The sequence below is a fragment of the Eptatretus burgeri genome, chromosome 4 (assembly GCF_056783735.1).
Source record: "Eptatretus burgeri isolate ZD-2024b chromosome 4, Ebu_testis_v1, whole genome shotgun sequence".
NCBI lineage: Eukaryota > Metazoa > Chordata > Myxini > Myxiniformes > Myxinidae > Eptatretus > Eptatretus burgeri.
Genome location: NC_140964.1, coordinates 91226792 through 91250524, shown reverse-complemented (window position 1 = coordinate 91250524; position 23733 = coordinate 91226792). Strand labels below are relative to the sequence as shown.

Below are 23733 nucleotides of genomic sequence, written 5' to 3'. Positions count from 1 at the left end.
GATAAAGAAAAAGCAGGGAAGGGGAGAGATGTGGGGGAGCAGGAATATATGATATTTAAAGAAATGCTGACAACATATACTAAATGGCTCAGTCATTATCCCACGTGGACATGCAGAGATTATGAGAATAATAATTATAATCTCTTAAATGCACTTGTGAATAATAATCCCTTATGTTGGCAGGAGAGTGTTTAAAAGGGTAAAAGCAGTAGCACAAAGGATCACTTAGCAAGACAGGACATCAGTTTCTGGATATATTATGAACATCTTTCAACTTCATCTGAAGGGTTACAGGAGAAGCAGAAACTATGTAATTGGATAATACAAGAGATAAACTGGAACTGCACTCGAGAGAGTGTATACCTCCACCAAGCTGAACAGTTTACGTTTTGTATCCCACTGATAGGCCCGATCTGGATCCGTCTCTGAATCAAAATCGAATTGGCTTGTTCTTGTCACCTAACCAACTCATCCACCGAGTTCTGTCATAACTAGTCCACAACTTTTTGAGATATCATGCTATACAGTGATATATATATATATATATATATATATATATATATATATATATATATATATATATATATATATATATACCGTGTATATATATATATATATATATATATATATATATATATATATATATATATATATATATATATATGTACAGATATACATATCGTTTTTGGGCCTATCACTCAATGGTGAAGAATCACTTTAAAAGTTTAAAGAATTCTCGTATCCGAATCTTCACCAAAATCGAATTGATTCATCCTTGTCACATACCCAACCTGTGCACCAAGTTTCGTCAAAATCTGTCCATAACTCATCGAGATATCCTGTTCACAGACAGACAAATAAATAGGAGCACAAACATAACCTCCATCCACCTTGGGTGGCGAGAGTAATAAACGACGGAGTCGGACAGCAAATAAATTCATTTTGTGAGACATTAAATCTCATGCAGCAGAGACAGCATCTTTATCCTACTAATTTGAACATTAGTGAGGGGTCGTTACGGCAATTAGTCACGCTCGTTAAGTGGGCAGATCCAAGAAAACACCCAAGTAATTGGAACACTTGACCGTGCAATTAGTTTTCACCAACCATTCGTTTTTCACTTTGCTTGCTTTATGCTTTACTGTGTATGGTTTCTCAGTGTACACATTGAAAGGTTAACTATGAACCCCCTGTGTGAAGAATGTGCCCCGACGTCAATCAATGTGGATTCAATGTAGACAAATGTTGACAATTTAAGTAGTCAGATTTATAATGTACAGATTTAAAAGGCCTGTTCAATTTTTTTAGAGATTTGCAAATATGTAAATCCTTCCAATCTTTATTGTACTGGATCGCAAAACCAATGTTTCCATTCATCCACACCGCCCATGCATGTGTTGCAGCCATTTTGGATTGAAAAAATGAGGGCCTATTTAGTATCTGTGCTCAGAAACATCAAGAACCAATATCTCAGCTTGCAAGCCACCTCGGAGCTCCTGTTTTTAGTGCTAGTACCGACATTTTGAGCATTGTACAATTGACGAATCGACTGATGACGGTCTGCAACCTGATAAGCTCTGCCATGTTCCAGAAGAGTATGCATTGCAAATCTTGAACGATCATGACATTGGACAGAAGCTGTATAAAAGCATGTATCAGAGCAGGTCAATGAGGATGTTTATCCATGGGCTCCAGTGAAGAAAGCGAACAATAAGATGTACAAGTCCAGTAACAAAATGCTTGCGGTCAAGACTGCAAATAAAATAAAGATCTGCATGTGTAACTGATAGTTCTTGCAGTCAATTCGAGATATTGATTATAAACATGCAATCGACAATTAAACGTTCACTCTGATACCAAGAGCATTTTTTTCAGTGTCTATCATTGATTCCATGCATTTGCAAGACTAAGTGAATCCAAGACTAAGTGAAACTTAACTTAAGAGATGCTCTCGTGGGTAATCCACAGTCAATGTGAGTACCAAGTGGGCCTCAGGAGGCATTAAAGGCAGAAACCATGAAACAGCACCCATCAGAAACTATATTAGCATTTGGTCATCCGATGAGCAACAGCAGTGGGCACCTTTTTTGTATGTATGATTGAGGCTCATGGAAGAATTTGAGCAGAATTGAAGGGAACAAAATGGAAAGGGGGAAACACGAAGGACAGAGCAGAAGTGAGAGTGAGAGTGAGATCAAGGAGAGGGGGAGAAGGACACATGGGGGTGAACAAGCTACACTTAAGCTGAATGAAACAGTGAGAAGGGAAAAGGGAAAGAAGGGATGACAGAAAAGGAACAAAAACCAACAACTAACAAACTAAAAGAGCAGAGGGAGTGTGGGTAAGAATCACACTAATCTGGAAAAGGGGAGTGCTTGGGAATGGGGTAAAAGAGATCATGAGTATGGATGGGGGATGATTACCTGATGTCATGGTGAACAGTTGGATTGAAGCCCTCGAGGGAAGAATGGGACCATTTTGCATGCCTTCCATGGATTTTTGGATGAAGATAATGCTGGTAGATTTTTTGTATATTGTTTTAAAGACCTTGGGGGGGGGGGGGTAAATGAGACTGAAAAGTGTGCAAGTTGGTTCTACAGGTGGAAAAAAAATCGGAACAAATGAGTGGAGATGAGCAGTAGTTCTGGATTTTGAGAGTTTCCCTAGGAGGGGGTTGATGGTGGACTGCGTGCATCCTGCAGAAATCTGAGGTGGGGAGAGACAAAGCACGGAGAGGGCAGACGGTGCAAGAACAGAAAGGAGGTGGAAGAAGACAGATAGACCTGTTGGCAATGGCAACAAGGCCATCGACTCCGTTTCATCAAGGGAGATTCCAATAATCTTGAAGGCCTTGGTTTCCATGGCGTCATGCTGAGCAAGATGTGCGGCAGGGGAGCCAGCCCAGAGGGGAGTGCAGTGCTCCACCAAGCTGCGGATGAAAGCCTTGTAGGTGGATCGTGGTGCTCAGATGTGCCAACGAAGGACATTTCACGACGGAGGATGCCCAGTCGACGTCTGGCTTTGGAGGCCAACTTCGAAATGTGTCTCGCCCAAGAGAGATCTTCTTGTCATAAGTAAAAAGGTAACTTTATTGCAGACATACATCTTAGACAGTGTGATGTAATCAAGGTCCTGAAGGTGCTGAAGTGACAAAAAGATCACATTTCCACTTTGACTGCATTTGTATGTGATGCATGTTGGGGAAAAGACATCTATATTACGAATACTTGCAAGCTGTGATGGTATCTCTTCTGCAAACATTTGGCTGAAAGACACAAGCTACCATATATACTTCTTGGAGCTCTCAAGCAGCACATCTTGAGAGTGCCTATCCAGATTACAGTGGTCATATAATATCCAGATCATACGGTATAGGGTCATGCCAGCATTGCCAAGCAGGGACGTTGATCCGTCTGGAGGTTTGAGGGTGGGGGACGAGATTGTCGGCACACCTGTGTTTGTTTTTTAACCACGCTCTTGCATGTTAAGTTTCAGCTTAATCTTACTTAGATTAGCTGATTAAAAATGAACAAAACTCATTCTGTGATGCTGATTGCTGGGCTGGTATCGCTATGGGAACTCAAGCTGCGGCTTCCTGCTGTTGCTGGGTTGAAAACACAGTTGATTCATGCATCAAGGACAGTCCCTGTACACAAGGCACACACCCCAAACACCTTATTTTCTTGGGGAAAAAAGTTTGCCTTATACACGGGGACTTATGGTAGACTGAACCGTCACATGTCTTATCTTAAAATAGCTTGAATTTGAAGAAAGGTCAAGTGTAAGCAAGCTCATTAAACCAGATGAACATAGTGTTCTGGATTTCAGAATTGGATCCAAGTAATGCACACAACATCTTGGTCCTCAGACAGTTATTTCCATAAATGCATGTTTAGAGTAGACCCATCCCCTTGCCTGGTGGGATTCTAACTCTGATGCGTTGGAGAAGGGTATAGAACACATTCCCTTTCTTGATTATGGGATAACCTTTTCCTCTTTATGACACGTTCATGACGTCTGATTTTACGCATGTTTTCATTTCCACATGAGCGATATTCACGATTCATGCATGCGAGAGATAGCCGTTAGCCAAACGGAAACTCTATTCCCTTTCCATCAGGACGCATTGGCTTGGAAATAGACGACTTATTTACACTTTGGACTTACAGGACATTTGATTAAACACACTGCTGGCTTTTCCTGAACAGTTATTCTGATGGTCAGACATGGCTGTGGATCATTTACCTCAGGCACTCACCCATCTTTCATTGACGTTCGACACCCACCTCTCTTTCAGATGTTTGACAATCCACCTTTTTCCATCGACGTTTGACGCCCCGTTCGACAGCTCTATGGACGCTGGCTGGCTCTTGTTCATGTCGGGCTGAATGGGGAGGTGATGGTTGCCGTTGACATTTTGTGAGCGCTTCACGTTTTCACTCGGTAATTCCAGCAAATGGCTGCTTTCTGGCATTTGTCCAGTGCCGCAAACATGGCGTCGTAAGCAGGGCCTGTGTTAATTGGCAGTTGCATCTTGTTCGATGGTGGGGAAGGAATGATCGCGGGGGGTTGATGATTGTAGGTCACGTGCAGCGATGCTGGATTTGGCTGAAGTCTGCTTGGTAATAGCTCCCGACAGTTGGTGACAGCTCCCGACGGCTGGTGACAGCTTCTGATGGCTGGTGACAGCTCCCGACGGTTGGTGACAGCTCCCGACGGTTGCTGACAGCTCCCGACGGTTGCTGACAGCTCCCGACGGTTGCTGACAGCTCCCGACGGTTGCTGACAGCTCCCGACGGTTGCTGACAGCTCCCGACGGTTGCTGACAGCTCCCGACGGTTGCTGACAGCTCCCGACGGTTGCTGACAGCTCCCGACGGCTGGTGAAAGCTCCCGACGGTTGCTGACAGCTCCCGACGGTTGTTGACATATCCTGACTGTCGGTTACAGCTCCTTAACATTGGTTACAGCCCCTGATAGCTCCTGACCGTTGGTGACAGTTGGACCATTCCTGCTGGTTTTGCTCGGTACCTGATTTTTGGCATACCTGATTATTCGCGTCCCTGGTTCCTGGGGGTGACGACATGACGTTGATTGGTGTTCAAGCCTCTTTGTGGGTGAGTGCATGGCGAGGCAGGGTGCTGGCAGCGGACCAAGGCACGCTCACACATTTTGGGTCATTTTAGTAGACGCACAGCGACTTCTGCCTTGGTAGGCGAGCCTGGATTTCTTTTTCCCCTGAATGATCTCCTGGGTACCCTTGTCTCGTGTTTAATTGTTTAGTAAGGCGTAGTGATAAGCATCTGCTCTTTGTCCATTTTTAAATAAATGCTTGTTGAATTATTTGTTTGAGATTATGTTGACTGATTTGAATTCATCCATTTACACCACAAGGAAATAAAAAGTTCTTCAGTTTATTTATTTTTCCTAATAATAAATTCGTTGCTGATGTTTCAACCTGTCCATGATTGTCATTTCCTTCCACTGATCCAGCATTGTCCGAACCAAGACAGACTGGGAGGTAATTAACAAACTAATTAACCTGTCATAGTCGGCGTGCACCAGCAGTAAACGCTCGGCCGCCTTACATAGGATCGAATCAGGATAAGATTGGTGCATCGCCGAGGGCGCGTTCCCCGGTCAGGAGGCCACATGACCTCCAGTCAAACGGCAAATTAGACGGTAGACACTGGAACTCATGGTTAACTGATTGGCGTTCGTGATTGTAAAAGAACCCACCGTACCACAAAGTCAATTGTGAGTGGTGGCCCCGAGTCCAGTTCTTCAGAGGAGAAATGAGGATTAACCCCCTCATGATACACTCGTTACCCGTGGCCATAACAATATGCTGCCTCTGATACTCAGTGTTACACTGAGGAACCTAAACCTTGTGTGAGTGCATAGAATAAAAAAGTGCACTTCATGAACTGCAGAAGCAAACTTACATTGGTGCACTTAGGCCTGGTCAATGCGTACATTGGATGCAAGCTGATGGGGTGCCATCGGGGTTGCTCAATTTGTATTTTCATGCTGGCACGATTCAAAGTTAGGGTAAGGGATAGCCATCATTATTTACTAATTTTTTTTTTTTTTGGTGGGGCGAAATGATATCTTCACCCAGACTTTTTATGATCAGTGGGTTGACCGCCCACCCCTTCCCCCGAGGATCCCTTTTGCCAAGTATGTAAGTGTTCTTGGAACTATTGCAGAATGGCTTCTACAAGGACATAGAATCTATGTCTCAGCCGATATGATAGTCTCTATATCATAGATCTATGTCTATGTCATAGATAGTTGGGCTCAGCCGATAACAGACATTCTCCAAGCATCCAAGGACATCATTAAGATGGTCAGATCTCAGTGTAAAGCAAACTGTTCATCACAACGTCGTTCGTGCAAATCAATGGACTTCTCATGCCTCGACCTCTATCTGTGCAACACACCGTGTCACTTCCACATTGAAAGCCACATTCCAGAAGACGGTAGCGATGATGATATATGCAGACACATTGTCAACCGTATGTATAATGATGAAGTGTCAACAGTAGGGTGAAACGGGACCAGAGATAACAGTTTGCCTTCTGGTATAATTCAGAGAAATTGTCTGTGGTGACAATAATCAAAGGCTTGTGGTTCAACATCTACATCTCCAGTCATGACTGATGATATGATCATAGGACTTGTAACATGTGCATTTGCTTGAGTAGTGTGGATATTTTAGTTGCTAACATTTCCTCCCAACATCTGATGTAGAGATATAAATAATAAAGCTTCGCCAGCACAGACAGAATACCTTTGTAAAGGAAAAGATTATAATAGTTTGCAAAAATTAGACAGAACAAATATCTTGGTGTCCTAATGATATTTTGATGATGTGTGACACAGTTCAAAATACTCATTCAATTATCTTTCCCAAAGATATAGTTCGTGAGAAGAAGTAAAACTTTTGGTGACAAATGGGCTGAGTTTGTCAGCATGCAGGTCTACATGGTGGCCATTAGAAAATCCAAGATGGCTTGCAAACAGAAAATAAAATTGGAAACACTGGTTTTTGAAATCAGTGCTTCTTCATAAAGTTTATGAAGAGAAGTTTGAAAATCACCAAATATTGAATGGAATTACATCACACAAGAGTATAAAGAGGAAGTGTATCATATACAAGTCTGGTCACTCTGGATGAGGTAAGGCTGCAACCAAGCCATCTCTGCCAGAGTTTCGGGCAGCAGTGCAGCATAGGCATGGTTGGAGAAATCTGATCATGAATGTCACCAGAAGTCAAACACAACTTGACGGAACTAGATAACTACAACCATAAATAAATAACTCTTGATGTTTGTACATCCCCAAAGTTGTTAGAGCGATGATGTAACCCAGTGGTTCTCAAACTTTTTTTGACTACCACCCCCTTCTGCCCTCTTGGACCGGCCCAATGCCCCCTTGTCCTATCTTCCGTGGTCGGACACCCAGTGGGCAATAGGATAGTCTGAATTTATGTAGATAGGAAGCAAAAATAATAGAAGCCAAATATTTTCTGAATAATATTTTACTTTATTTTACTTTACTTTTCCTTTACTTTTCTATTTTATTTTGCACTACCTACAATGTTTCAGCAGAACAGGTCCAGGTGAGGCAAACTGGGAATCTGTAATCACAGGCCCAAATACCGTTAGTGTGAAGGGTGGGCCTGGTGACTCGCTGCGAGATTATGAACGTCTGGCTCCATCTCAGTGAGGTAGAGATGCAGATCACCCCTCTTGGTAATGTCAAGGCGGTTTCGATACTTGGTCAGCAGCACCATCACGGTGCTGAACCCTCTTTCAACGAGGTATGATGTGGGGAACGCCATCAGCAGCAGTTCTGCCTCTGTCCACATTGCGGGGTATTCGCCCCGCTCCAGAATCCAGAATTTGAAAACATGAATCCAGAAATTCATGCTGAAAGAATCTTGCCTTCACCTCAAAATCATTCCACAAGTTGATAATTCGGTCTGTAATTTGCGCTTCACATCTCGAATGTCACATTTGAATGGGTTGATCACCCATGCTGGCACCGACAGTTCTGGCATGTCTCTGAAACGCTGCTCCATATCTCCACGAATCTTCTCAAGGTGATTGCAATAAACGAGCAGCTCTTCATCAGAAACAGCAGTTTCCTTTGCCAACCGGGGAAAGTGGTACATATCTCTGCGGCTGAGGGTTTCCCTGTGCAGAGTCACCTTGGTTACGAATGCGCCGATCACTTCTTTGCTTTAATCAGCGTCATATGGTCACCCTGGAGTTGTTTGTTGGCATCATTCAGTATACTGAATATGTCCGCGAGGTAAGCCACATTATGCTCAATCACATTTACTTTCTCTGATAACTCTGTATCAATTTCCGACAGAAACTCAACCACTGTCGAGAAGAGGGCATGGAAACGGGTCAAACAAGTGCCTTTGGACAACCATCGAACTTCGGTATGCAACAAGAGCCTCTCGAATGGTTCATCATTCTACTGGCAAAGCTGACGAAACAGCCGATCATGCAAAGACGACACCTTAATTTTATTCACTGCTTTGATTACTATTTGGAGTGATGTATGAAGTCTGGTGCTGAGAGCTTTTGCTACAAGATGTTGGCGGTGCACAACACAGTGAATGGCAAACATGGACGGTACCTCGTTCTTCAGAAGCGCAATAAAACCACGCTGGCGGCCAACCATCGTTGGTGCCCCATCCATCGCGCAAGCGAGAATGTTCTCCATCGGTATGTTCTTATCAGTAAAGTACTTCTCCAACGTTTGGAAGATGGAAGAACCCTTCGTATCGGTCTGGAGAGAGCGGGCAAACAACAATTCTTCCACCATTTCCTGATCACGGATGAAGCGAACGTAGCAGAGTAACAGAGCTTCACTGTCACGCAAAGTGGACTCATTCAGCTGGATGGCGAAGTGCATGCTTATCAGCTCACAACACAGCTTATCTTCTACATCTGATGACATTTCATCAATCCGCCTGGCCACGGAATCATTGCTGAGCACAATCAACGAGAGAACTGGATACGGATCCTGGCCCATAACAGTTTTTATCACTTCCCCAACAGCCGGTTTGATCAACTGTTCGCCGATTGAATACGGTTTTTCAGATCTGACGATGAGCAATGACAGCTTATACTATGCTTCCAGTCTTTTATCCACAAGCTTTTGGCTGGCTTTGAACATTGTCGTTACCGTGGATCGCTTCTCAAATTTCTCTTTCAGCGATTGGAAATAGCTGACCTCTGTGCGAGCCTTATCACTGTGCTTTTTACTCAGGTGCTCGCTCAGTCGAGATGGTTTCATTGCTTCATTGGACAGTGTGATACCACACAACAAACACATCGGTAACTGCGTGTTCGTCAGGGATGGAATGAATCCATACTTGATGTATTCAACAGAATACTGACGACACTTTTTCTTTGAGGCCGACATCTTGAAGCCGACCGGACGTGAAGCTTTTTTGAATAATGAAATCAATACACCAAGATGTCGAAAGACTAACACCAGTGATAAGGCCAAACAATAATTATATATTTCCGGTCTCTGGTCAGCGCGTGCCTCGATTTTCACCCTGTGCGTCAAAAAAAATTTTTCTTCACATTTCCAACGGTAGCTACAACAGCGCACGCCTAAAACACAATGCCGCGCCGTCTCAGTACTCGCGCCTCGCTGGGAATTGCGCTGCCAGAACATAAAACATGTATATGGTATTCACACCATGTGTGTATTTAAAAAAACAAAACACTGACTTGCATTGTTGGTAAACAAGTCTGTAATATGCTTGAAGAACTTAATGATTTTCAGAATAAATACATTTTAAAATGTGTTCATTATTTACAAAAAGGCCTACCTGTCCCATTGCCTGTCTTTAATTTCTCTCTGGACGGCTCCACGGCAAACGAGGAGGACCGCAACGGGCATTGTATGGCCAATTTGCCGAATGGCGCCGGGTCACCTGTTCAGACTGCAGGAAGCCCAATGAGCGCTCCTAATCGCCGCTGCTCCTCTAAATCGCCAGTGCCCCCCAAATCATTGCCAGCGCCCCCCTACCACTCGTGGAGTCTGGAGCGCCCCCCTGAAAGTTCCCAGCGCCCACTGGGGGGCAGTAGGGACCACTTTGAGAACCACTAATGTAATATAAGGCAAAGTCCCCTCTTTGTAAAATAAAGGGGAAAATGTTTTGATACTCCTTGTAAATACTTTAATTGTTAATAAATCTTTTGGCATAACCAATTTTCATACTTAACTGGTATTGAGATACTCCGTATTGAAAAATCTTTCAGCATTTAAATAAAAAAAAAATTGTGAAAAGGAGGACAATTGCATTGAACACAGATATGAACGAGAACGGCACTCGGTAGAGCGCATACCTCTGCCAGGTGAACAGTTTATGTTTTGTATCCCACTGATAGGCCGGATCTGGATTTGAACCTGAATCAAAATCTAATCGGCTTGTTCTTGTCACCTACTTAACTCATCCACCGAGTTTTGTTATAACCCATCCAAAATGTGTGAAATATTGTGCTATATATCGTTTTTAGCCCACCTCTCAATGTTGAAGAATCACGAAAAAAATTCTCGTATCCAGATCCGGATCTTCACCAAAATCTAATCAATTCGGCCTTGTCACATACCCAACTTGTCCACCAAGTTTCGTCTGAATCCGTCCTTAACTTTTTGTGACATCATGCTCACAGGCAGACAAGCAAACAAACAGACAAACAGGGGTTCAAACATAAACACTGTCCACCTTTGGTGGCAGAGGTAATCATCACTTCATCAATGGCTTCTGTATCACAGATTGGCATGTTGCATGCTCTCTTATGAGCATTTAACCCACAATGCTGGAATCCCAGTTTCATATCCCACATACAGTACTGTGTTGATTTGTCTATCATATATTTTTTAAAATGGTAAAAAAAGAAATAGACCAATTGGCAAACATAAAGGTGCAAGATGGTGGGAGAAAGGTCAGGGTCATTGATGAAGAGCAAGACTTTGGATCAAATTATATCCAGGAGGGAAAGGATGGATTGCACAAAGCCACCCAACCCCAAGCCCATCTATGTGCAACCCATTGCACACTACTCAGGAGTACAAGAAAAGTCTGCCATTTTGTTGATATCTGTATTTTTCCTCACTTTTCTTCCCAATGTACAAGGGTGACTTGTGCATTTCATTATGACACATTTTCCCAGGCATTAAGGACTTTTGGGCAGCTCGCTGTACACTCCTTATGACAAGATTCTCTGTAATGATGTCGCACCCTTACCGAGCAGTAGATACGCCAAAGGCACAAACTCTATATGCAAGACATTACCAAAGCAAGCCCCTTCTTGCACCAGTGAGTGGCATGCCTGATAGAACCCTTCTGTGAACCCGTTAATGAGATAACTTACCAGTTTTACAAAACAAGCCTCCTGAGCACCTTTGTAATGCAGAATATTCAAAACAAATGTGGGCTGAATAAGGTCGTTTTCCATTAGCATTACCTGCCCGAATGGATGGAGGTGTGTGTGTGTGTGTGTGTGTGTGTGTGTGTGTGTGTGTGTGTGTGTGTGTGTGTGTGTGTGTGTGTGTGTGTGTGTGTGTGTGTGTGTGTGCGCGCGTGCGCGCACATGGCAGTCAGTGAATCCACAAACAGACCGACTTTAATATAGCACCCCCGGGGCAGTCTACTTTATTACGCACGGTTTGCAAAGTTGTCTCATGTAATTACAACATGTTAAGTCTACTTTAACCACAAGTTGATTATATTCCTGGAATGTGAATGATGTCCAAGTTGGAGATGATTAATCCAGTGTTTTACAATCTGTGCAGTCTCTTCACCCTGTGACTGTCTGTGTGTCTGTGTGTTGTTGTCAAGAGCCATACTTTTCTATCTACCGTAATCTATATACCATGGTGAGGTTCTGACTTACTAAATGCTCGATCACCTTTATCATTGGCTTGTGGGTCGAACTTTAAATGATCTGATAATTAACTTCGCCCGTTCCTGAAGGGACAGGAGAGGCCACTGTAATCAGTCAGTGTGTTAGTGAGAGTGTCTGTCTGCATGGAGATCTACTTTTATACAGATCACATTCGTTCTCAGATATGCTGTAATCACTATACCCCAGCGAGGCACTGCATTTTTAAATGATTTGTCTTGTTTGGATGTTGCAATAAGAAGTTAAAATTAATAATGTTGTTTGATCATGTGAGGACAATATTTATAGTCCTGACAGATTATGGAAGGAAATGTATGAAGTAAAGTGTAAGGTCTTCAAGTGACAACTAAACGGTATAGCTTTTTACGTGTTATACGATTGATATAATTATCATTAACTTCAATTGTAGTCAAAGAAAAATCGAAATTACTTTGTAGTGATGTGGTTAAAACAATACCGTAATTAAGACTACCCCTTGTAATATAACAAGGGGGCTTATACTTGTCGGGTTTGTTTCTACAATTAGTGCCCCCAATTTTAATGGTACCACAAAGTTTCTTAGACCCCTAGGAGTACTAAAGCACCATTTTGGGGGGGTTTTTAACCCCCTTTTTTACCTGCCAATGTCCGAGCTGTATGTCGGATCTGACTGGGACTTTCAGAATGAAATTTTACATCAATCATGGAATAAAAAGTAGGTGTGGTTGACATTTTTTGACCTTGACCTAATGTTAACATCATGACCTAATTATAAGCATTTTAACATTTTCACCAGAACTCGATGAAGGTTTATCCGATCGGAACGAAATGACCATCCCAAGATACCCTAGACTCTAGAGCAGTGTTTCTCAAGGTGGGGCATGGCAATATTTTGGTGGGGAATGAGGATTCAGAATTAATGAATCAATATATGATCGCTTTCATAGCTTTGCACTTTCAAATTTTCAAAAGTTTGAAGCTGCGACTGATGCCTCATAGCGTCATAACTAAAAACTGCTTCACCGCACCCTTGTTAGCCAATCCGCCGGTAAGGCGTGCCCTTGATCAATTCAAGATTTGCTGCAAGCTAAGAGAAATCGACTGGAAATCACGAAACGTGGTGATTTAAGGCTGAAAATGACAAAATTGGTTCCTCAAATCAAACAGATCTGCAGCCAGCGTCAGGGGCAGGGCTCCCATTGAAGTGAGTAGCAATTGAATAAAATTTGCAATAAAGTTTTAATAAAGCCTTTTGAATACATATGCAGTATATACTGTAGTGTCTCCAATCATGGTGGGGCGTACGATTTTTTTGAAAATCAAAGTGGGGCGTGGGACAAAAAAGGTTGAGAAACACTGCCCAAGAGTAAGGCACATTTATGCTTAATTTATATAATACCCCTCTGTATCCCACTGATTGGCTGGATCTAGATTCGGATCTTCACCAAAAATCTAAGGTTGTCAAACTACGGTCTGAAAAGATAACGTGTTTTTTGTCATCGCTCAATTTTGCCAATGCGCAATCTTAAAGACCACTTTGCCTTCCAAGATGTTCTTGCATTATAATAGTGAACCTGCGTTGAAGTTGTGCACCTGATATTTGATTAGTGTCCTTGACCTGTTTTTTCGGATTGTAACCTAATTAACAAAAAACACCCTTTTGATCACAACTTGAAAATTTTTCCACTGATTCTCAAGATGTTGAGTTTTATGAATAGAATGTAGATTGGAGACACATTTTCTTAACTTAAACTCAATCTCTAAATGTTAAAGGTCAAGGTGATATGGTGGTCTGAAAAGAATATGGCCATCATTGGATTGCAGGCTTACCCTTGGCAATCACTTTGTGATTGAAGATATCTTGCTTAAATCTCCCCTTGGATGATCTTTAGCCATACTTGCAGGAAATTTAGAACTCAATTACATACAAATTCATTGAGGAGCTGTTTGAGAATATGACAAGCTGAGTAGAGGATCGTAGTGGAGGATTTTGTCCGATTCCTTCCTTATCTTGTTACCAGAATGCTCACTCAGCTTGTGTTTGAGCAGCGAGGGGCAGTGTGTTCGTCTCTCCAAGGAGACGCTGTGAATACCATGGACCATGATGCTGCACTGCTCAGGGCCACCCTCTCTCGGTGAGCATCAAGCTCCCTCGTGATCACCAGTGACCAGACAATCCCGTGACCTTTATTTTAAAAGGTCAATGGACATTATCAAATGTATTGGATTCACCGTTGCTGTTAACTGTTGCATGCTACCACGTTTCAATGAAATGATCACTGGAACCCACAATAAAAGGTCAACATCAGAGGATAAGGATTAATGCAAGAACAAATAATTAATGGATCGAGACTAAACTCGAAGGGCACTCGGTGGAGTACATACCTCCGCCAGGATGAACAGTTTATGTTTTGTAACCCACTGATAGGTCGGATCTGAATCCGGACATGAACCAAAATCGAATCGGCTTATTCTCGTCACCTAACCAACTCATCCACCTAGTTTTATCATTACGCTTCCACAACTTTTTGAAATATCGTGCTATATATCGTTTTTAGCCCTGTGTCTCATTGGTGAAGAATCACTTTTTAAAAAAATTAAATTCCCATATCTGGATTCGGATCTTCACCAACATTTAATTAATTCGTCCTCGTCACACACCCAACCTGTCCACCAAGTTTAGGCTGAATCCATCCACTTGTAGAGATATCCTGTTCACAGACAAACAAACAGGGGTGAAAACATAACCTCCATCCACCTTTGGTGATGGAGGTAATTACAAGGGTTATTCTGATGTTTAGTTTGATTGTTTACTATGATCTTAAACTTCACTCATAAGTATAACAAAAAAAATCATTTATTATAATGCTTTAATGCACTTCAAGCCAATGGCCTTGAATGGAGAGGAAGCCGTTCGGTCGAATTTCCTAAAGCGGTTACCTGTCTCTGAAGCTCTCACCAGCCTCAGTGGTAACATGGTTACAGCGTTCTCTCTGAGTGTGGGAGGTTGGCGGTTCGACTTCGACTTCAAAAATCATGTAAATTCCTTCAAAAATCTTCTTCTCCAGACCCACCAGTCAGAATGCTACCAAATTTGGGTTTCAACATTAGATAAAGGCCCAGATAAGCCACTGTCAAGGCTCGTATGGGAGCTGTTTGTTTGTTTATTTTTCTTTCTTGCCAGCAAATTACAATCGCACACCACTCCTTAATTTCTGAGCCGATCCTCTTCAAATTTGGTACGGAGGTGCCTTGGTCCAAAACACCCAGACCATTTTTGTATTTTATTTTTTCACTTTGGCCTGTTATAATTTTAAGGGGTCAAAGGTGAAAAACTATAAAAGAAATCACACATTTTGCCTTTCCATTCCCTTGTATTTGTGTTGATGGAGATGAACTTCGGCATGAAGGTGCTTCAAAACAGGTTCAGGACCTTACAGAGGGTAACGCTCAAAATTAGTCACAAAATGAATGTTCCTGGATTGCCATGCTGCTGCATTTCAACCAATCCAGACAAGAATTGGTAGAATCAGACCGTACCACAGTAACTCCACACTAAAGAAAGTAGACGTGGGTCTGGTCTTCCCTTCATTTCGACAAGGGTCAAAGGTCAAAATTGATCACAAAATCAAGGCCTTTGACCTGCTGAGCCTTTATATTTAAACCAATCCAGACAAGGCTCGCTACCAAAAATACCTCGTCACAGCGCCTTCAGACAAGCAGGCAAATAATGGTACAGAGTTCTTGTTTTGATTTTATAGGGGTCAAAGTGGATAGGGGACAGGAAATACTCTTGCATTCACTTGTGAATGTTTGAAATTCTCATTTATATTATTTTCAGAAATAATATTGTTGTAATGTATTCAATTGAACTGGAAGAAAAGTCATAGCGTGTGTTGGGATCGCTAATGGCAGAATATGAAATATTTAATTTGTGGAAATCTATTGTTATTATTACCAAAATAACTGTACCGTATTGGATGTTTTTAAGAGGAGAATATCACGGACTTTAGTCCAAATTTATTCCAGGGATTTTTGAAAGAGGTCTGTACCGATCTCTATCATACGCACTGGTTTTACAGCAACAATGGTGGACAAAAAGAGGAGATGGAAGAGGTGGACACATGTAAGGGTACGGAGTGGTAGCATCAGGAAGACCGATACTCGCCTGCAAGTCGGTGACAGAGACACGATGGGACTCCACAGTTGGTCGGCGTAGAAAGCTTGGTGACGATACTGGAGAATAGGGCAGTGATGGGTAGATACAACGGCCCGTAAAGTCGACTGCCGAGAGGTATGAACTCGCCGGCCTCTCTTGCAGGGAAAGTTTACGACCGGGGATTGACGGCTCGTGCCGTTGGCCGTCTTTCACAGCCGTGCTCACACATACCGCGTGGCCGAATGGAAGCTTTGAGGACGAAGGTAAGAGCCCCTTGGCAGGCTCACTAACTCTTCGTCCCAGTTGTCCCTCACACCGACTGTGGACGCTCGTACCAGACAGCAAGTCGGCTATTTCTTCAATGGACCCTTCAACAGGCCCTTCGTCGGTCGGGGAAATGGTGTCGACGTCCACAGGGGTGCCAGACGCACGGGTTGGGGATGTCTCCATAACCTTCGCACACCGTGTTCCCTTTGTCCCTTTGGTTTCTCGAAACTCGTAAGAAAGCCACGGTACTGAAGAGGAAAAGTTTTGAGGTTAGAGTTAAAGAAACACGACACGAGTGTCATTTCCATAACCGCAGTGACGGCAGTTTGACGGCTGAGGTAGAACACTACGAATCAGATGCAAACAGCGAGACGAAGCAAAATTCGAGGGTCGGCTGGGAAATTAAGAGCGAGCTTCAACGGCACTCAGTGGAGCGCACACCTCTGCCAGGCTGAACAGTTTACATTTTGTATCCCACCGATTGGCTGTATCTGGATTCGGATCTTCACCAAAAAAATCTAATCAATTCATCCTCGTCGCACACCCGACCTGTCCGCCAAGTTTAGTCTGAATCCATCCATAACTTTTTGAGATATATCATGTTGGTGGTGGTCGTATGGCAGCTTAGCTGCCGGGGTAGCTATCATTTCATGAAGCGTGACTGTGTCGCTGATGCAGTGCCCCTCTAGCGTAGCGGTACACACACTGGAACTGGTACTCATTTCGCCGACCTCGGAAGGATGACAGGCAGAGTCAACCTCCTGGTGTATTAATTCAGTGGCCAACGGGGCTTGAACTCAGGACCCTAGGATCCCGAGCCACCACCCTAACCACTGAGCCAACACCAGGCTTGGATATCATGTTCACAGACAAACAGACAAGGGCTGAAAACATAACTACCGTCTACCTGGGTGGTAATAATTAGATGATGATGAATACGATTCCAGTATCCAGCTGGTTTAACCAACCATTATTATGTTAAATGGACCCATGTTCATAAAGTGATGTTTGCTTTCAAGATTATTTCGGGATTTTTTTCACAAGTTTTCGTGTTTCTTGAAGTCTGAAAGACAAATGGGACACGTTGACGGCTTACGGAGTTCGAAGACACTCACAGGTGTAACAAGACTCACCAAAAAAAAGGTATAACGAGGCATATATAAATAAATAACACATTGTTTCTTCACTCATGATATTTATTTAATATACTGTACACGAACTCGTATGTGGAGATTTTTAAAAATGGCATTTCTTGGACTCGATCTCATTCCGAGAAGGTTTTTTTTTTTTTACCTCAGAGCCTCCACCGAGTAAATGGTGAAAGGAAAAGTGAATTTAACGGATTTTTTCAAAAATACCTCTGAGGTAAAAGCAGAAGGTTTTTTTTTTTTCTTACCTCAGAGCCTCCACCAAGTAAATGGTGAAAGGAGAAGTGAATTTTTGAACGGATTTTTTCAAAAATACCTCTGAGGTAAAAGCAGGTTTTTTTTTTTTTACTTCAGAGCCTCCACCAAGTAATTGGTGAAAGGAGAAGTGAATTTTAAACGGATTTTTTCAAAAATACCTCTGAGGTAAAAGCAGTTATTTTTTTTTTACCTCAGAGCCTCCACCGAGTAAATGGTGAAAGGAGAAGTGAATTTAACACATTTTTTCAAAAATACCTCTGAGGTAAAAGCAGGTTTTTTTTTTTTTTTTACCTCAGAGCCTCCACCGAGTAATTGGTGAAAGGAAAAGTGAATTTAACGGATTTTTTCAAAAATACCTTTGAGGTAAAAGCAGAAGGTTTTTTTTTTTTTTTTTACCTCAGAGCCTCCACCGAGTAAATGGTGAAAGGAGAAGTGAATTTTTGAACGGATTTTTTCAAAAATACCTCTGAGGTAAAAGCAGGTTTTTTTTTTTTTACTTCAGAGCCTCCACCAAGTAATTGGTGAAAGGAGAAGTGAATTTTAAACGGATTTTTTCAAAAATACCTCTGAGGTAAAAGCAGGTTTTTTTTTTACCTCAGAGCCTCCACCGAGTAAATGGTGAAAGGAAAAGTGAATTTCACGGATTTTTTCAGAATACCTCTGAGGTAAAAGCAGAAGGTTTTTTTTTTTTCTTACCTCAGAGCCTCCACCGAGTAAATGGTGAAAGGAGAAGTGAATTTTTGAACGTATTTTTTCAAAAATACCTCTGAGGTAAAAGCAGGTTTTTTTTTTTACTTCAGAACCTCCACCAAGTAATTGGTGAAAGGAGAAGTGAATTTTAAACGGATTTTTTCAAAAATACCTCTGAGGTAAAAGCAGTTTTTTTGTTTTTTTTTTTTTACCTCAGAGCCTCCACCGAGTAAATGGTGAAAGGAGAAGTGAATTTAACACATTTTTTCAAAAATACCTCTGAGGTAAAAGCAGGTTTTTTTTTTTTTTTACCTCAGAGCCTCCACCGAGTAATTGGTGAAAGGAAAAGTGAATTTAACGGATTTTTTCAAAAATACCTTTGAGGTAAAAGCAAAAGGTTTTGTTTTTTTGTTTTTTTTTACCTCAGAGCCTCCACCGAGTAAATGGTGAAAGGAGAAGTGAATTTTTGAACGGATTTTTTCAAAAATACCTCTGAGGTAAAAACAGGTTTTTTTTTTTTACTTCAGAGCCTCCACCAAGTAATTGGTGAAAGGAGAAGTGAATTTTAAACGGATTTTTTCAAAAATACCTCTGAGGTAAAAGCAGGTTTTTTTTTTAACCTCAGAGCCTCCACCGAGTAAATGGTGAAAGGAAAAGTGAATTTAACACATTTTTTCAAAAATACCTCTGAGGTAAAAGCAGGTTTTTTTTTTTTTACCTCAGAGCCTCCACCGAGTAATTGGTGAAAGGAAAAGTGAATTTAACGGATTTTTTCAAAAATACCTTTGAGGTAAAAGTAGAATATTTACATACACATATATATTATTATTATTATTATCACTATTATTATTATTATTTTTTACAAACATGCGATATGAAGCAATCAGGAATTTGTATGCCTTTTGATTTACTTTCAATTTCGCAAGACGCGCTGTGGTAAATACCAAAATCTTTTTTTTAATTTTAACCGCACATTTATACAGAAAACATGACGTTAAACTGTTATGACGTGACGAGCACGCTCCTCAAAGAACATAAATTCCTGATATGGGAGCGAAATGGGAATGAGAAGGCACGAGTCGTGACGCGCCCGCCGGGAAGGACGTACGACGTACACACGACGCGAGACAGCGATGTCGACAGACACTAAAAACGGGGAAAAACGCACCTCCAGCAGGACAGCGACCGACCGTCTTATACACGCTGCTGCTTCTTCAATTTCCACCAGACAAAGCGGAACCGCATCCGCAATTGGATGGAGAGAGAAAAAAAAATCGCCGTGAGAATCGCGTTTTGGGGGGGGGGACTAAAATGGCCCTCTTCGACTCCCGTAGAGCGCTGCAGCCCCTTTCCTTCGCATACGCCGCCATGTTGCTAGGACCAATGAATGATTCACCGTGGCCGGCGTTGCGTTATGTTTATGCGAGAAAGTGTTAACATAGACTTTTACTTTCAACTCAAAATTAACATTCAATATTCAAGATCTCCCGAGAATTTATCACGCCAATCGAAATATTTCCGCTCCGAGTGGGCCTCCCAAGATGGTGCTGGGTGGCGACAAATTCGCACTTCCCATAATCTTTCCACCAATATCCAATTCAATGGTTTGAGTACGAGCATTGTGGTGCGATGCGGTACCCGTCGCGGTGCTTTTCCACATCATTTGCTCAGAGGTTTTGGAGCTAAATTGAGAAGAATACAATATTGCCAAAACAAGTGACGAGTATGTTATTCGTTTCGGAGGGGTTATAGAAAGAAAAGGAAAAGTCGGTTGCGATATCAAGAACTCAGGGTCAAGGGAGGGAAGGAAGGGCATCTCAAGTACACAACTTGGTTGATGGGGGACGGGGGAGAGGGGTTGAAAAATTTCCGCCCCCATTATGCGTTCTTAATAAATCGATGGGATCTTCAGTTTTACCACAGACAGCTTCTTTTCAACTCCTCCAACTTTCTTTACCTCGAGCAATCCTGAACTTCAAGCTGTCGTTTTTTTTTTCAATGCTCATCAAAGGTTTCACAAAACAAAACAAGAAAAAGAGCAATCAGAGATTGCAGACCCTCACCAGGACTTGTTCTGTGTAATGGATTTTGTGTGGTGTTTGTGTACTGATGTGTTACATAATTGATGAGACATAACTAGAACTGCCACTTTATAACTGCTGGCAGTGATGACCGGGTACCAAGACGTCCCACTTTGATGGGACACCTGACCCTGACCCATGACGTTTATTATTATTCAATTTAATTTAGAATGGGATTAAAATAAATTCAATTCAAATTAAATGGAAGACCACATAGGTACAGTGCTTCATTGGAGTAATCAGAAGGAACCCAAACAAGGAAAAAGCAAAGATGAAGTCATCAGGAGAAACCTGGAGAGGATTCGCATTTCAGCTGCTACTCTTCCACCCTCAAACTCATCCAGGCACAGCCAAGTGAACCTTATTAAAAAAAAGAAAACAACAAAAAGAACCCAGATCAAAAATTTCATAATGCTGGCCTGCCAGACCACGTGGCCGATCAAGTTCAAATTTTAAACGTATTCCCCATCACGACTAGATCATAATTGTGAAGTTTCACGTCGATTGAGTAAGCGGTTACAGAGAAAACATTTAATATTTTTCTTCAATCTAATATGGCCACCAAACCATGTGACCTATCAATTATTCCTGAACAAACTTGTACACCCTTCGCTTGGGGAACATTTGTGTAAAGTCTAGCCCTGCGATCTGTCCAGCCATTCTGGAGATTTTTTTATAGGTTTTAGGGTAAATCCAATATGGGTGCCAAACCATGTGACCTAAGACATCATATGTGAACCTTTTGTTCCTCATGGATAGACAGTCATATGTGTAAAGTTTTTCCTCGATCTGTTCAGCCACTTCAGAAATTTTTGAAGGTTTTTTCTTTTTTTTTAAAAATCACGTGACCGATGTCATCAATTTTTTTTTCTGTGGACCAATTTATCCCAAGATGATCCTCAAAAAAATTCATACTGATCAGATGTAGTGTTCTACAGAGGCAATTATGACATAACGAAGACACCTATGACGTCTTTTAAAAAATCACATTCTCCATGAGTACTTGCTATGTGCCAAGTTTTTTTTTATTGGTGCGGTTTCAGATACATCAGCCCAAAGTTTTTCCAACATGCCTGCCACACCACGTGACCTATAATGTCATCATTATCATTAAAACATTCCACATGAGTAGTCGCTCCTCTGGTGAAAATTTCGTCTCAATCCGCCAAAGCGGTTGTGGGGAAAAACGCGAAAGTTCGAGGCGGTCAAAGACAGACAGACAAACAAAGCCAAATGCTAAACTCTCTCCTTCGGTGAGCATAATAAACTTTATTCAGAGATTTCACAAAGCAACTCGTCCGATTCCGGGGGATAGAGGGTGGAGGTTGGGGCAAAACACAGAAAAACGGGTGCCACAAAAATGCACTCCGCGATAAAATAAGAGTGCACAGAAAAAAAAGTCAACGTAGTGAGTCACATGTACCTTGTAAAGAAATATATACATATATATACATACATACATACATACATACATACACAACTTGCCTCATAATAATGGAAACGAAATAAAATTCAAGAGAAAAAGTTTCACAAACATAAAGTTGGCATATCAAACATATCAAAGTGCTTAATGTACAAAGCTCCACATGAAGGGAAACAATGTTATCTCATCAAGATACAATTTTTATCATTCACAAATGCAACAAGCAAACAAGGCATCATCTCCAGAGTCAGTGTCCATCGCAGAGACTGCACCATCAGACGATGGAGAGTCGACCAGGGAAGACCCACCGCAGGAAGGGCAGGTCATGCCGTTCATGCCGTTGCCTTCTTCGAAGCTTTTCACTTGCATCAGAAGGATGACCCGATCAAAATGTTCATTTTCTTCGTATTCGCCAGCAGGGCATTCTAGGACACGTGCAAATGGTTGGACAGCGGTGTCGTGAAAGAATGGTAGAAATTTTAACTGGCGAATTCATAGAACACGTAGTATTCAAATATGTAATTCAATTGAAATAAAATGATGATTTTAAAGGTTGGATTAAAAAAAAAATGCCAGAAATTTATCGCTGTCGATGCAGTCTTATTCACCACCTTATTTAACACGAGCCGAAGCCCCGTCACAGACGGATTCTGTTCATTCAACCACCCTCACCAGCTCACCCACACTCGAAGGACATGGACTGGACAGGGCGTGCTTGCCCCCACCTACTCATCCCCCGCCCCTGCCCCATTCCCCCCCACCTTCAATTTGCTGACCCCGGTCCAAAAATTTAATTACCCCGGCCCCGCCTCTTCACTCCCCGACCCGTCTCTTGATTCCGCGCCCCACTTGCCCCCGCCCCCCTGTCCACCCCCTCACACTCAACCCCGCCTAATTCACCCCAGCCCCCGCCCCATTTCCCGCTTTCAATTTGCTTACCCCCGCCCAAAAATTTGCTTACCTTTCCCCCGCCTCTTCACTCCCTACCCCCGTCTCTTCATCCCCCGCCCCCGCCTCTTCACTTCTCGCCCCCATCTCAACGAAAAGTGTTTATTCTGCTTCAGAGTTGAAAGTTGACTATTGCCACTATGCGTGATGCACTCTTACAGGTACGAAGTTTCTTTCAGTCCAGGTCACAGTACTGAGAAAAATGTGACGCGACCATGAGGAGGAGCACAAAATTGGTCCTTCAGTGTTAATATATAGATAGAAGATACAATGTTTCTTGTTACATTTTTTGTGTCAAATTCACATTCTGAGGGAGTCAGCATGTGCAGAAGAGGGTTTTACATTGCAGACGCTATTTTTGAGGAGTGGAATTACACCTCTCAGCGGTAACGGTCTGTAGACGGCAGACGTAATGACGTCACCGAATGACAGATGATGTCATGACGTCCTGACGCCTCAGCGGTGACGTCACACGTCGCCATATAAATGAATGTAAAACGAAGTGTTTATTCTGCTTCAGATTTGAAAGTTGACTATTGCCACTATGTGCGATGCACTCTCACAGGTACGAAGTCTTTCAGTCCAGGTCACAGTACCGAGAAAAACGTGACGCGACCGCTTGGAAGAGCACAAAATTGGCCCTTCAGTATTATATTTAACATGTCCAAGTAGAGTAAGTACTGTAAAACTGGAGGTTTTTGGAAGTGATAAGGAGGAGATTTGTGTTCTCCAATGTTCAACTTTCAAGTGTATAATTAAATCGAGATAAAATAAACAGTGCAAAGGTCGTATAAAAATATTCATTTCGGAAGCTTTCCGCCATTGATGCAGTGGGT

The 23733-nt window shown here is 42.2% G+C and overlaps 2 protein-coding genes and 1 long non-coding RNA gene across 8 annotated transcripts in view; 1 reads left to right on the top strand and 2 right to left on the bottom strand.

Annotated features, from left to right (window-relative positions):
- Positions 1–5456, top strand: part of LOC147028667 (uncharacterized) — a 52895-nt gene extending 47439 nt beyond the window's left edge. Inside the window, exon 2 of the long non-coding RNA XR_015057657.1 lies at positions 2703–5456. This is a non-coding gene — a long non-coding RNA (uncharacterized LOC147028667). The remainder of the gene's footprint in view (positions 1–2702) is intronic.
- Positions 1–19920, bottom strand: part of LOC147028666 (calcium/calmodulin-dependent protein kinase kinase 2-like) — a 200879-nt gene extending 180959 nt beyond the window's left edge. For 2 of the 5 annotated variants that reach the window (XM_085879314.1, XM_085879320.1), the window contains exons 1-2: positions 19614–19914; positions 16092–16597 (exon numbers count right to left, since the gene is read on the bottom strand). In XM_085879314.1, the coding sequence (XP_085735440.1) occupies positions 16092–16532 (441 nt within the window). In that variant the 5' untranslated portion in view covers positions 16533–16597; positions 19614–19914. Of the gene's footprint in view, positions 1–16091; positions 16598–19613 lie in introns of all 5 variants that reach the window. The other 3 variants (XM_085879318.1, XM_085879316.1, XM_085879315.1) reach the window with 3 other exon arrangements.
- A 1855-nt stretch (positions 19921–21775) lies between these two features.
- The window catches only part of RPAIN (RPA interacting protein), a 54909-nt gene continuing 52951 nt past the window's right edge, over positions 21776–23733 (bottom strand). For both annotated transcript variants that reach the window (XM_085879302.1, XM_085879301.1), the window contains one exon: positions 21776–22374. In XM_085879302.1, the coding sequence (XP_085735428.1) occupies positions 22318–22374 (57 nt within the window). In that variant the 3' untranslated portion in view covers positions 21776–22317. The remainder of the gene's footprint in view (positions 22375–23733) is intronic.